Below are 12955 nucleotides of genomic sequence, written 5' to 3'. Positions count from 1 at the left end.
TCTGTTCACTGCAACATTTTGTCATATTTGAATGAAAGAGGAAAAGCAAGCAACAATTTGAAATACTAATACTTTTCTCTTTATTATTTGGTAAAGTAAGACATTTTTGTTTTTTCTAGAAAAACAAATATCCACAGGGAATCACAATGAGAAAAAAACAGCAGGAGTATCTTAATAATGCTACAGTTCTAATACTCGACTTACGGGTCATGACGGAATACCAAGTCACATAAATAACATTTACAGAGACAGAATAATCATATCACTACCGTATTAACGTGTTGTAAACAAAAAAACAAACAAAGGGGTTTCCCATTTAACCACCACTGTAGCTAAACAGTGTATCAATCTACACCTTTCAATTACAGGGTGTACGTGAGGTCACAGCCTTTACTAGAGAGCAGCAAAGAGACACAAAGGTGTCACCGTTAAATAGAAAACTGGTAAACCGTTTTTCTACAAGAAGCATGGACTTCCTGTCAACACTGGAGAAACAACCGAGGCTGGACTCCCAGAGAGAAGGGCCCTTCAGGACAGATGGTCCTAGGTTTGGGCTGGGGAGCTGTGGTGAGGACGGGGGGCGGGGGTTTGACTGCCCCCTGCTCTAACTTATGGTCTGGTGGTCGGGGTTGGAGTGTAGCAGGCTCCAGGTTAGTCATGTTTGCCTTTGCTCTTGGGAGGTCCTTCATTCCAGGCTACATACACAAACAGAGCCAGGACTACGTGCACAGCAAGCACAGCAACAATGGCAGCATAGAAGTAGCTGTCTGAATTGGACATCTTCATTGTACCTAGAGGTATTGAACAGACACTCAGTCAATGACTTATTGTTTTTGAAAATTAGACAAAGAAATACTTGACTGTAGATTGCAGGCAATATGCACACTGCACTTATAAAGGCATTTTCAAAATGATGCTAGTCTGGAAGGGTCACTACCTTCAAATATATAAGCCTTTGATGCGAAGTATAAGCCAATGGGCACAGTGACCATCAGGACGGTGAAGAAGAGGAGAGTTTTGAGGGCAGACGCCAGGGAACTCTCATTACTGGGGTGAACGGGAAAGACATGAGAAAAAGGCATTTAAAAACGTACTTAAAATCTGTAATTATAATGTTCTAAATAATGGACTATGATTGCACAAACCAAATATAAGCAAATCAGACAACTCAATGTTAATTCTATGTTCTATAAGTAAAGATACAAAAGCACTTGTAAGGAGCTGGAACACCTGCGTTTGTCAACAGATTATCTCGTTATCTGATGGGTTTCTTACCCTCTGAAATCCGGCGCTGCACAAGAGGTGCTGCTATGCGATGTTTTGGCCAAACCGTCCATGGCAAAGATCAATAACTCCAATAAAAGCTGGTTTTCTCTTTACTATGAATGAGACGGTTCTTCATAGAACTCAAAATGCAACTTCCGCATTTGATCATGGGTTGATCACATGACTCTTCTTCTCTTTTATTAGGTAACAGCAGTGACACATAGTGGCTTGGAGCAAATAGCTTAGAATACCAAGTGGGGACACTAAAGGCCCATTCGCACCAAGGACGATAAGAAATGTTATGTTCCATCCATTTTCCTTTCGCAAGTCACTGTATTTCCAAGCCCTGCTAGTGTAAGTGAGACGACTTAATTCCTCTTTCAAGTAATAAGCCCACCGTTCAAGTGTTGAGCATTAAATTAGCTGCACGGTCTGTAGAGATCTTGGGACGAAGCCACTTTTTGTGTTTTGCTAATGCAGAATTCGGTAAATAAAATCTGTAAAATAGACGTAATGAGTGGCACATATCGTGAAGTAACATTTAATTTAGTTTGAGTTTTAACTTGACCAGTGTGGCTTGTCCGGGACAAGTGGACAATCCTTACTGTAATGTCGAGCCCTGAATTGTTTAGTGTATTGTATAAACATTACAAACATTTAATTTACTAGTTAATGTTTGTTAGCAATTACATCCAATGTCCAGCTTCTTGGAATTTGTATAATATCTTCTAGAAGATGATGGCGCAGCTACAGATTCATCGCGAGGCATTTTTAATATTTAAATATTTACTTTTTACTATTTACTTTAAACACGAGGGAATGTGAATACAAAGTGACTGCTGCTAGGTTCAGTCTGCAGTATTTATAGGCTACAGAGACATGTAAATTAAACATTATCGAAGAGTTGAGGCGTAAGGGTTGCCACCCGTCCCTTAAAATACGGAATCGTCCAGTATTTGAGAATGAAATAGCGCGTCCCGTTTTGAATCAATACGGGACGGGTTTTGTCCCGTATTTAATTCAATGCAGCATCCCATGCAAATCATCCCACCCGAATTCTGTGAAGACTCGTCCTATTCTGACCCTGATTTGGTAATACTCGCTGTCATTGTTGGTTTGTCGATTTGAAAGAATGGCGGAGGCAGCTCCAGATACCCCCCGCGTAATAAGAAGTACACTTATAAAAGGAAGTAGGCTTGATATGCTTCAATACTGCACACTACTACTTCTGGTCCACTGATGTTAAAAGCCTTTTTTTTGTGGTCTCACTGTCAAACTTTGTTGGCCTATGTTTATTATCGTATCTGGGTATTCAGCTATAACGATATGACCACTTGAGTGGTGATTGAGAGAGACTGAGTGCATCTGTTCACACTGATTTCAATAGCAGATATCTATAATGTCCATGTATCAATCTTAATATTGTTATGAAAACATGTTTTAAGTTGTGATTTACCACCACTGCCACTGGCCACTGCCCCCTACCCCCCCCCCCCCTCCCCCGTGCTGCGGCAAGCGTCCCTTATTCTTCTGTATTGAAGGTGGCAACCCTAGGCGTAAGCGAGGCTCACAAACTTCTTAAGCCAACACTAGCTAATTTCACGGCAGCCTGGAAATGGCAGAGCGAGTGAAACAATGTCTGTATTAATTGGTTCCGCCTTTAGTTAGGCTACACGGGCGGTGCAATTATCCCTTTCACGCACATGGCTAAAAGTCGAATGCGATTTTGTGAAATCGATTGAATAGGGTTATAAGAGTGTTATAACCCCCTAAAGTGTTTCTGTTTTGTTCTAAAACCGGGCTATAAGCCGCTTCGAAATATAAGCCGCACAACCACAAGAAAACTGTCCTTAAATAAGCAGCTTCTCCTGTCTCAATAATTATTTTACTGTTACTTTACTGATTCTAGAAGTTGAGTGTTTACATTAATGTTGAATTACATGCAAAACAAAGTGAAGCTTTTTCCAAAAAGCTAGGTTAATCAATTCCCAATTGTTTAACAAAATAGAAGCATATAGCTTAGTAGAGGACTGCGTAGTCTCCTTCAAAATCAAAGTCCTTTTGTACTGATCAATGTCTGTTATGTTCCTCTAACTAGACAATGGCAACTTATCGGTTGCTTGGTTGATTTACTCAACCCAAATGGCCAACACTACTATAATACACCTTTTCGAAGCGTGTATGGTACCAATATAAGTAGTGGTTATGACTCGTTAAAAGGTTCTTATGCCTTCTCTTGGAAGCGCTGCCTTGTAGATTTTACAAAATGAAATGAGACGGGTCGCAGTGTCACTGCGCACGCGCGTACCTCCGCTCAAGTCTAGCTTTTCCGAAGCTAGTTAGTTACAACACAAACAGCCAATTGTTCACGACAAAGCCAATTCACTCAGTACACAGCACGGTATTCAAACAGTGCTTAAACCCGTAGCTATCTGGGGGAATAGTTAAATACAACGGAACGTTAATTTAACCAAAAGGGTGGGAGGGTGGGTTTCAGACGGAAAATGTATCTCCGTTATAGATCGCTCATTTCAATCTGTTTCAAAGCCTCGCATGGGGCTCCAATATGTAGCGGGGTTTGCTCGTTTACGATTAGCAATACTTAATTTATAATAAAGTATGTAGTTCTTAGGGGCACCATGTGATGGCATTTTTTGATATAGTTACTAAGAATGTATTTTTAATAGACTGAGGTTGTGTTTAAACAAATGGATGTTGCAGTTGGTCTTAAGGTATTTATGGTGTTGGGTTATGATGCCTGATTGAGAAGCTAGGGGCACGGAGGTTGGGGGATGTTTGAGTTCTGTGGCCTAAAGGGAGATGGGTCAGTTGATCTAGCAGCCCTGACCTTTTGGCCGAGGAGATTGTGTCCTGTGTCCTGTTTGTGTTTCATTAAGGGTATCTTTACTGTCCTCATTTAGAGAAAGAGCCGTGACATCAAAAGACTTTGGTCACTTGACCTGGGGGGTTATATTGTCTTAACTGTCACTGAGCAGTGCTGACCAATCACAGAGTTCAGAAAAACCATTTGATCTAAAGTTTATATAAGGCAGGGTTTTAGGGTTGTTCTGGATCACTCTGGCGAACGACCTGTGGCTAGCACCTCCTTCGTTATGACTGATCACAAAGTACTTTGTTAAATCATGATCTGTATAAGCAAAATAAATTTATTGTAACCGCCATCTCTTGACTATTCAAATCTACACAGTGCCGCTTGAATTTCTACCATTACACTTGGTGGCCAGTAGGGGGATCCTCGTTGGTCTACGGCGTTCAGCAGGCGGCTCCCCTCGGCGAATTGATCTTCCGGCAAAAAAACGCCTTTCCTTCCGCCATGCGTGAGACAGCAGGGCCAGGGGGGGCGCCCGTTGGACGTTTTGTGGCTGACGCGGGGTCTTCAAAAGAACCGGTGAGATATTCTTTTGGTTACTGTGTGATATTGAGTTGTCTAAATGTGTGTTTTTTAGGCTATTGTCAATAATTCGGTTAAGTAAGTAATTGGGCAGAGGTAAAACTGTCCTGTACGTGTAAAGTCATACGAATTAATAAGGTAAGGTTGTTGAACCTACCTTTTACGTGAAAGTCGTAAAAAAAATGTCTGCAGAAGTGTGTCGACGGACACACACAGAGGTAGTGTTGTTGACGAACAAACACATAGAGGGAGATAAATTCACATGTTATATCGTGTTATGTGTCTTTTTGAGACCCTAAGGATTAGAATATGTTGGGTTAGTGATTGTTTGAGAAATTGTATTGGCATTGGTGCAGTTCTTATTTATTAACGGCCTAAACGTGATTCTAAGTCCCGAGAGAAAAGTATACTTGTGAGGAAATCAGCTGTGTGAGCGAGTGTTTACAAAGGGTTTGAGTCCCTGAAGGTGGAGAACAAAAAAGATAGGATGTATCCTGAGGGATTTTCAAAACAAAGGTTTGAGTTTTTTACACACGTGTTCATTTTTTTAATATGTTTTTTGAGGTTAAAAGAAGTATGAGTAACTAATGGTGTCTATTATTCAAGCTATATACAAATTACAAAAATCAAAATTTTAATTACTTTTCGAAATTTTAATTATTTTTTCGGTTTGAATATTTGTAATTTATGAATGTGCAGTTGTTTTCATTGAAAGTTGGGAAGTCGGAATTTAATTGTTTTTAGAAACAAAAAGGAGTAATTGTGTCTTTATTTTCCGTCGTTGGTTATCGTTTATGGATTGTAATTCTGAAAATGAATGGTCTGGAGGCAGAATTGACCTGTCCAAACATCGATTACATGAAGCAAAAGTATGGTAACGATAGTTTATTGCAAATGCAAATATGGATTGATACATGTGGATTTTCGAGTGTGGAGTCGTTTTGTTTTAAGGACCTTATTGTATTGCGAAATGGGTTGATGGAGAGAAATAGATACACGATTTTTTTTGAAGTGGAGAAAAGAATAGATTTTAGCCTGATTGGAGAGCTTTTTTTCTGATTGGATGGAGATAGGTCAGATATCTTCTGACATCTGCCATCTTTATAAATTTGCTTTGGATTCCCGCAAAGATTGAAGCTTGTGCCTTGACTTGCAATTGCCATTGTGTTTCCAAGAAGGAAAGGTTAAAGTCCTCTCCGGAACAAAGGGTTTGAGTCCCTGTTGTGTTTGGAATAAGCGTGTTGTGGGCTATGGTCAAAGCTGATGCAGAGCGTGTTGACATGCTGTTGAAAACATGTAGGCCAACACGAATTGCTAGGTATGGTCAATCCAAAATGCGTGCTTTAACTGTGGGAATTTGAGCAAAATGTACGTGAATGTCCGGAGATGTGTCATAAAGTTTTTTTTTTGGAAATTGTGAGCGAACTCTCAAATCAGAGGGGTTCGTGACCGGAAGTTGAGTTCCGAACTGGTGACGTACAATGTTTATCGGTTGACACTGTTGGTAGAGGAGAGACGATTGTTTTACAACTCTGTGTTAACCGTTATATGTTTGATGTTAGACTTTACATCGGTCTGATTACCGCCAGAAGGCATTTGTTTTTGAAGACGGAGACATTCTGTTTTGAAAATGCTAATGTTAATTCTTTGACTGAATTCTCCACTTGAAAAGAGGCGCATGCGCTTGAGCCTAGCGGAAGTTGATTCTTTCAGTGAAGCTCATTCTGCATGCAGTGCCCACACATGAGTGCAAAAAAAACAAAAAAACAAACAAAAAAAAACACTCATTTTATTGAGAATTTGACGTTGAATTGAGAAGTATATTGGTTGGAAGACAGATGTGTGTTTCTGTTTCTTTGTCAAACTTAAGAAAATATTGTGAGTTGCCATACTCTTGATTTGGAAATTATGTACAGACCGATTTTCTATATTATGAGCTTGATTCGTTATTGAATAACGCGCTGGAAATTTAGTGTTTGGGTAGGATAATTGGTAAAAGGCCAGTTTTGGCAATAAAAGCGGTATTCATTTGAATAATTACAATCCCGGGGTTATTGAAACTTTTATAGAAAGGTATGTGTTCAAACGGAAATGTTATGTTGTTTAAGGAATATTTTTGTTTATGTCTGGAAATGTTCGATGGTTTTATTTTTAATTTTGTGGAAGTTCACAGATGTTACTGTTGTTTAAAGAAATATGTAAAGGGTTATGAAGAAGTGATTAGAAATATTGAGCCAGTCCGAGGGACTTAAGTGTATACAAGGGGAACTAGTTAGAGAGACTGAATTGCGATTGTTGTCAAGGGCAAAGGTACTACATATGTGTGTTTATTGCTGCTGAGATGATTTGTTGAAATGTGTTGGGTTTGGTGGTATTCATATTTACCTATTTAAATGGACTTGAAGTTGAAGCTTTGTCCAACCAGAATGCTAATACATGGGTAAACTGTCATTCTCTGGCGAGTGATATTAGGTGCATATGTAGATTTCGGAGCCAAATTTTTATGTTGAAAATAAAATAGTACTAATGGTTGATAGAATTGTAAAGGTTGTAATTGTAAAGAAAATCTAGGCTGTGACTGTTGGTTAATGGCTAATGGTGAAAACGTGGAGGAAGTGCATTTTGTTCTGTCCTGAGACAAAGGAGAGTCCAGGAAGTTGAATTTGCAACTATGGCAACGACATTGGCTAACAAACTAACACACCGACAGGCGGGTACAGGCTAGTAAAGGAATTGCAGCTTGATATTTGAGATCCAGGATGAGTAACCGCATGATGCATGCGCAGATGGAAATTGAGAAATTGACTAAGACGAAAATTTAGAGAAATAGATAAATTTGAAGCGAATTTACATATTAATTTGGTTACTTTTGAAATATGTTACGTGATGAGTATTTTGAGACATTTGCTAACAAGGTTTTGTTTGTTTGAGGACATTTTAAATGAGTTTCAGAAATTCCGAGGAAAGGTGGGGGCTACAAAAAAAGAGTCCCGTTACGTTGAGTCTTACAAAGGTGATCCCAGAGGGTGTAATTCTGCATAATTATGTGAGTATTAATGGTGAAAGATGTGTCCGTTTAGATTAATTCAAAGTTTGGTGGTTTACAAATGTATGATTTAACATTTGTTCTAAATCCTAGCCAAACAGGGAGGTAGAAGCCTTTCAGACCAGGACTTGTATTTACGAGCGGAAAATCTGTGGTGTGTGATGGTATCCATAAAAATGCAGAAATTAGCACCTGGTTCATAAATTAGTTCTAATTGGATTGGAAAAGTTATACTTTAGCAAAATTAAGTGAATAGCTGGTAAACGCCAACCATCTGTGTTGTTTAAAAGAAATGAAAAAAGGTTGAGAGTTTTTGCTTTGTTCCAGAGCGCGCTGTTTGATGCGAGTTTGAAATGCGCGATTGTTTATTTGAGTTGATTCACTAACAAAGAGTAATTGAGATAGCTGGTAAATATAGGAATATTCAAAGGTGTATACATTACATGCTTTGATAAAACTTTTGAGGAGTTAAAGAATAAGGTTTTGTTTTACGGGTTTATGTTAAATTGTGAATTTAAAGGTTTAAAAGAAAAAGGGAGAGTTTATATTTTCTTTTGTCTTAAGGGCATGGTACAATGTTTTGGGATAAACAGTTAGGCTGTGATGAGGTTGTATCATTATGGTATTGGTTCATAAAGAGGGTTGTGATAATTTGGTTTTGAAATAATTTGGGAAGACTCATGAAGTCTGATAAATTGTGGTGTGATGGTTGTGCTAAGTAGCTTGTTCTGGACTGCAGCCAAAGCAAGTTATGAAGTTCTACCTATCTAACCTATATAGAAATATAGATGGGGTATAAGTTTGGTTAATGGTTACATTAAGAACATTTTATGGTCTATGTTTTATTTTGGAATCATACAGATTAAATTCTGGTTTAGGGTAGTGATGCTAGTTTTCTACATGTCTTGGAAAAAGAGAGAGTTGATTTGGTGAATTTAAATACAGGGAAAAATTAAAAGGGAATCTGAAATTTAAAGGTATTCATTTGAACTGTTCCTAAAGGTTTTTGAAGAAAAGATAATAAGAGACTAAAAGTTGAGGTTATTTGTAATTTGGCTGTTTTCTAAAAATAGTTTTATTTTATACAAATTGGTTCAAAGGTTGGTTGCTTCAGAGTAAGCTTGTTAATTCATAAAAGGGAAAAGAGTTAAAATATTTACTGATAGTTAAATACATCATTGGTGTTACATATGATTTTGGGAAAGGTATGGAAACAGGAAGTTTCTTAGTTTGATCTGGGACACAACTTGCTGTATGCAAATGTAGAATTCACTCTAACAATTATGATTATTCCACAGGGAAAATGCTAGTGCTGATACTAGCTGGAGCAGTTTCTAGATTGCCTGAATGCATTGATGAACTAACTAGAATATGTTTTTGATGTTGATATGTTTACAGGAAGTGATGAGATGATGTTGCTATGTCCGGATGAGCCTAACTTGATACATTTGGGCTTACAGGACTCTTTTGAGGAAAATTGTTGTGTGACCTTGATACAACATTTGTTACAGATTCTTTAAGGGAAGCGCAGGCTTCTTAGAGAGGAAGAGATGACGTTTAGGAATTTATGACTGACTGATGACTGACTGATCCAAACAGAGAGTGACTATGGGGGTTTTATGGTTTTATGAATTTAGTTTCAGTAGTTTGGATTTGTGATAGAATTGTGAGGGTTTGATATGATATTGCTGAGTTGAAAATATTGGACTGTATTTAACCCAGAGTGAGAATTTTGTTTTGTTTGAGTATATTTGATAAGAATTACAGAATACAGCGGACAGATGGAGAAAGGAATGGTGGAATGGAGATTCGAACTTGGACAAATCCACAAGAAAATGCGTTTTGGAAAAAGGAAGGATATGAGAATAAAAAAATGGAGGTTGTATGGTCTGCATAAAACATTTATCTTGAGATTTTGCTAAGTTAACACATGGAAAGATCATGCCTCTACAGTTTGTGTGATATCAAGAAGAATGCATTATTTTAGCATACAAGAGGATTTGTAATGGATGCATAGTCATTTTGTTAATACTTCATATGTGGGACAAGTATTATGAGAAAAGGAATTTAAACACGATAAGCTTCACAGTTAAGGTTAGAGAAACTATTTGGGTATTGATAGATGGATTTTGTAGAGTTAAATTTTTGGAGAAGTGATACTGTTTAATGATTGTTGGATGGGAGGAAGTTTTAGACTTCTCAGGGGCTCAGTGATCAAGCTTTTGTTAATTTAGATTATTTTCGATGGGATTTTTCTTTGAGGTTATGTAATGATAATGGGTCACACTTGTTTAAGGAAGTTATTTTGGTGTTGATAGGATTCAACATTGTGTTAAACACTTCGGTTGAATGAGAGAACAGAACTTTGAAGACTAAGTCAAACGACAAGAAGTCAGTTACCTTTAACTGACCTCTGTGAGAATGTGCTTGTTTATCACTGTGCAACCTTTTTGGAGTCTATTTTGTGTGAGATTCACAGGCAGGTGAAGGAGGCTATTCCTATGACTGGACCGCTGCATGATTTGATACCAGATGACTGGATCGTGGTGAAGGACCTGAAACGCCTGGTAAAACCCAAGGTGGACGGGGCCATACCAGATTCTCCTGACGACTAATCCGGCGGTTAAGATCGAGGGGAGAGCAACGTGGATACACGCTAACCATTGCAAGCGTGCACCTTGTCTGGAGACGGAAGCAGAGGATACGCGTTCTGCGTAGTACCAAGGAAATTTCCGAGCTGTACGCGAAGTGCAGTGTCGTTGAAAGTTGCCCTGAGCAATTTGATCGTCGTTTGCAATCGATTCGACTAGACTACACCGCCTGACAGAAGTTTGCCTACATTCAACTGAAGATGGCCACTACGGATGCACGACCATGGCATCAGTTCCGACAACCTGGACTTTGTGGTATATGGGGTGCAGTGGGTTTTGTCTTGGGAATGGCATTTATTATTGCTCTTATTGTATTTTCGCTTTTGTATTTGAATAAAAGTATGCATAATTCTGATGATACTATGACAATAGATCCAATGACTTCAACTGTTTCACCTGCAACGTTCCAGATGTTGAAAAGTGATGAGAGAGAGGTTGTAGATGAAATGGAATCGGAGATGGAGTTTAATTCTTGGTATAAGTTAGCAACATATTCAGTAAAACAAGTTTTAGGCGAAGAACACCCACCATGTGTGTATTGCCAGCCACTTAAGGATGTTTCACTGATTATGCCAGCACCATTTAATTCAACTAGTTGTTATGATTTTAATTACCATCGAATTATTTCAGGTGACATAGATAAAACGAGATGTGTGGACAGTAGTCATCTGGTTTTGTTCAGGAATTGTCCAGTCTGTCCCACTAACTGCTATCATTACCAGAGTTCTAGTGCTTGGTATTTAAATTCCAATCTAGGATGTGCAGCAGTACGTCCTATGCTTACTGGACCAATTGAGAACGAGGGAACGGAAGATGTTCTGATTGATTTTGTTATAGTTCCAGGGCAAAAGTTTGAGTGTTTCGAGAAAAGTTCCGATATTGTTAAAACAGTATTCGTGGGGAACTTTAGTGAAGGGAAAGTAAAGATTGGAACTTGTGGACATACTTGGGTGGTAAATCCATACTGTGAGGCGATGCAGTTTAGAGATGTTAATGGGACTTTACACCCTTGTTACAAGTATAGAAGCTCTGTTCGTGTGGATAGTGAGGGAAAACATCATACTCCACCACCTTCTGGCCCATTGGTATATCCAGGACGCGATATAGCTGATACATTTTGGTATTGTGGGGGTAGAATTAGATCACGTTTACCAAAAGGATGGGTGGGAGTGTGTGCTAAGGTGATGTTAGTTAGTAAGACGTTGATTAAGCCTTTAGGAAATGTGACGGTTGATTCAGGCAGACAGAGACGAGCTGCTCCTGTTGGATCTTTTGATAGTGGAATTTACATAGATGATATTGGAGTACCAAGAGGGGTGCCTACTGAGTTTAAAGCTAGAAATCAGGTAGCTGCAGGATTAGAAAAATTATTTTGCGTACATTGTACGGTTAACAAAAATGTGGATTGGATTAATTATATATATTATAATCAGCAACGTTTTATTAATTACACTGTTGATGCGATTTCTGGATTATCAGAACAATTGGCTAAGACTTCAGAGATGGCATGGCAAAACAGGATTGCTCTAGACATGTTGTTGGCTGAAAAAGGGGGTGTTTGTGTACTTTTCAATAATACATGTTGTACGTACATTCCCAATAATACAGCGAGTGATGGGTCAGTCACTAAAGCATTATCAAGCATGCGTACTTTGAGATTAGAATTGTCTGAACATTCTGGATTTGATGATTCAAAAGGAGTTTGGTCATGGATTGACGGTTCTTGGGAAATGTTTGGTAAATGGAAGGCAGTTCTTCTGTCTGTTTTGTGTGGAATAGGTGTCATTTTGTTGATACTATTGTTTTTGGCTTGTTGTCTGTTTCCCTGTGTAAGGAAGATTGTGGAAAAGACAATGGCTAAATCATTTGCTGTTCAAATGATGAACTATAGTCCCTTAGAGGATTCTGACTGGGTTCCACCATTTAAGGATGAAGAGGCTACTGTGAGTGATATGTAATTCTCTTGTAATTTTTGGGGTTATGTTTTGATTAAAGGGGGTTACTTTATTTTCTTGCCTCCATATCTGTATGGATGTTTTATATTTTTGTATGCTTATGCTTTTGTATGCCTTTGTTGTTTAAAAAGAAAAAGTAAGGAATGTGATGGCATTTTTTGATATAGTTACTAAGAATGTATTTTTAATAGACTGAGGTTGTGTTTAAACAAATGGATGTTGCAGTTGGTCTTAAGGTATTTATGGTGTTGGGTTATGATGCCTGATTGAGAAGCTAGGGGCACGGAGGTTGGGGGATGTTTGAGTTCTGTGGCCTAAAGGGAGATGGGTCAGTTGATCTAGCAGCCCTGACCTTTTGGCCGAGGAGATTGTGTCCTGTGTCCTGTTTGTTTTTCATTAAGGGTATCTTTACTGTCCTCATTTAGAGAAAGAGCCGTGACATCAAAAGACTTTGGTCACTTGACCTGGGGGGTTATATTGTCTTAACTGTCACTGAGCAGTGCTGACCAATCACAGAGTTCAGAAAAACCATTTGATCTAAAGTTTATATAAGGCAGGGTTTTGGGGTTGTTCTGTATCACTCTGGCGAACGACCTGTGGCTAGCACCTCCTTCGTTATGACTGT

General features: G+C 38.6%; 1 protein-coding gene across 1 annotated transcript; it reads right to left on the bottom strand.

Annotated features, from left to right (window-relative positions):
* Positions 1-78: 78 nt before the first annotated feature.
* LOC134032354 (vacuolar ATPase assembly integral membrane protein VMA21-like) lies at positions 79-1476 on the bottom strand. The gene is made up of 3 exons (XM_062476310.1): positions 1276-1476; positions 938-1047; positions 79-791 (listed from the first exon to the last, which is right to left on the bottom strand). Exons 1-3 carry the CDS (start codon positions 1335-1337, stop codon positions 652-654), a joined length of 312 nt encoding a protein of 103 aa, XP_062332294.1. The 5' UTR covers positions 1338-1476; the 3' UTR covers positions 79-651.
* Positions 1477-12955: the final 11479 nt, after the last annotated feature.

Source organism: Osmerus eperlanus, chromosome 13 (assembly GCF_963692335.1).
Source record: "Osmerus eperlanus chromosome 13, fOsmEpe2.1, whole genome shotgun sequence".
NCBI lineage: Eukaryota > Metazoa > Chordata > Actinopteri > Osmeriformes > Osmeridae > Osmerus > Osmerus eperlanus.
The sequence above is the reverse complement of the archived record's forward strand: the minus strand, read 5'-3'. Positions and strand labels throughout refer to the sequence as shown.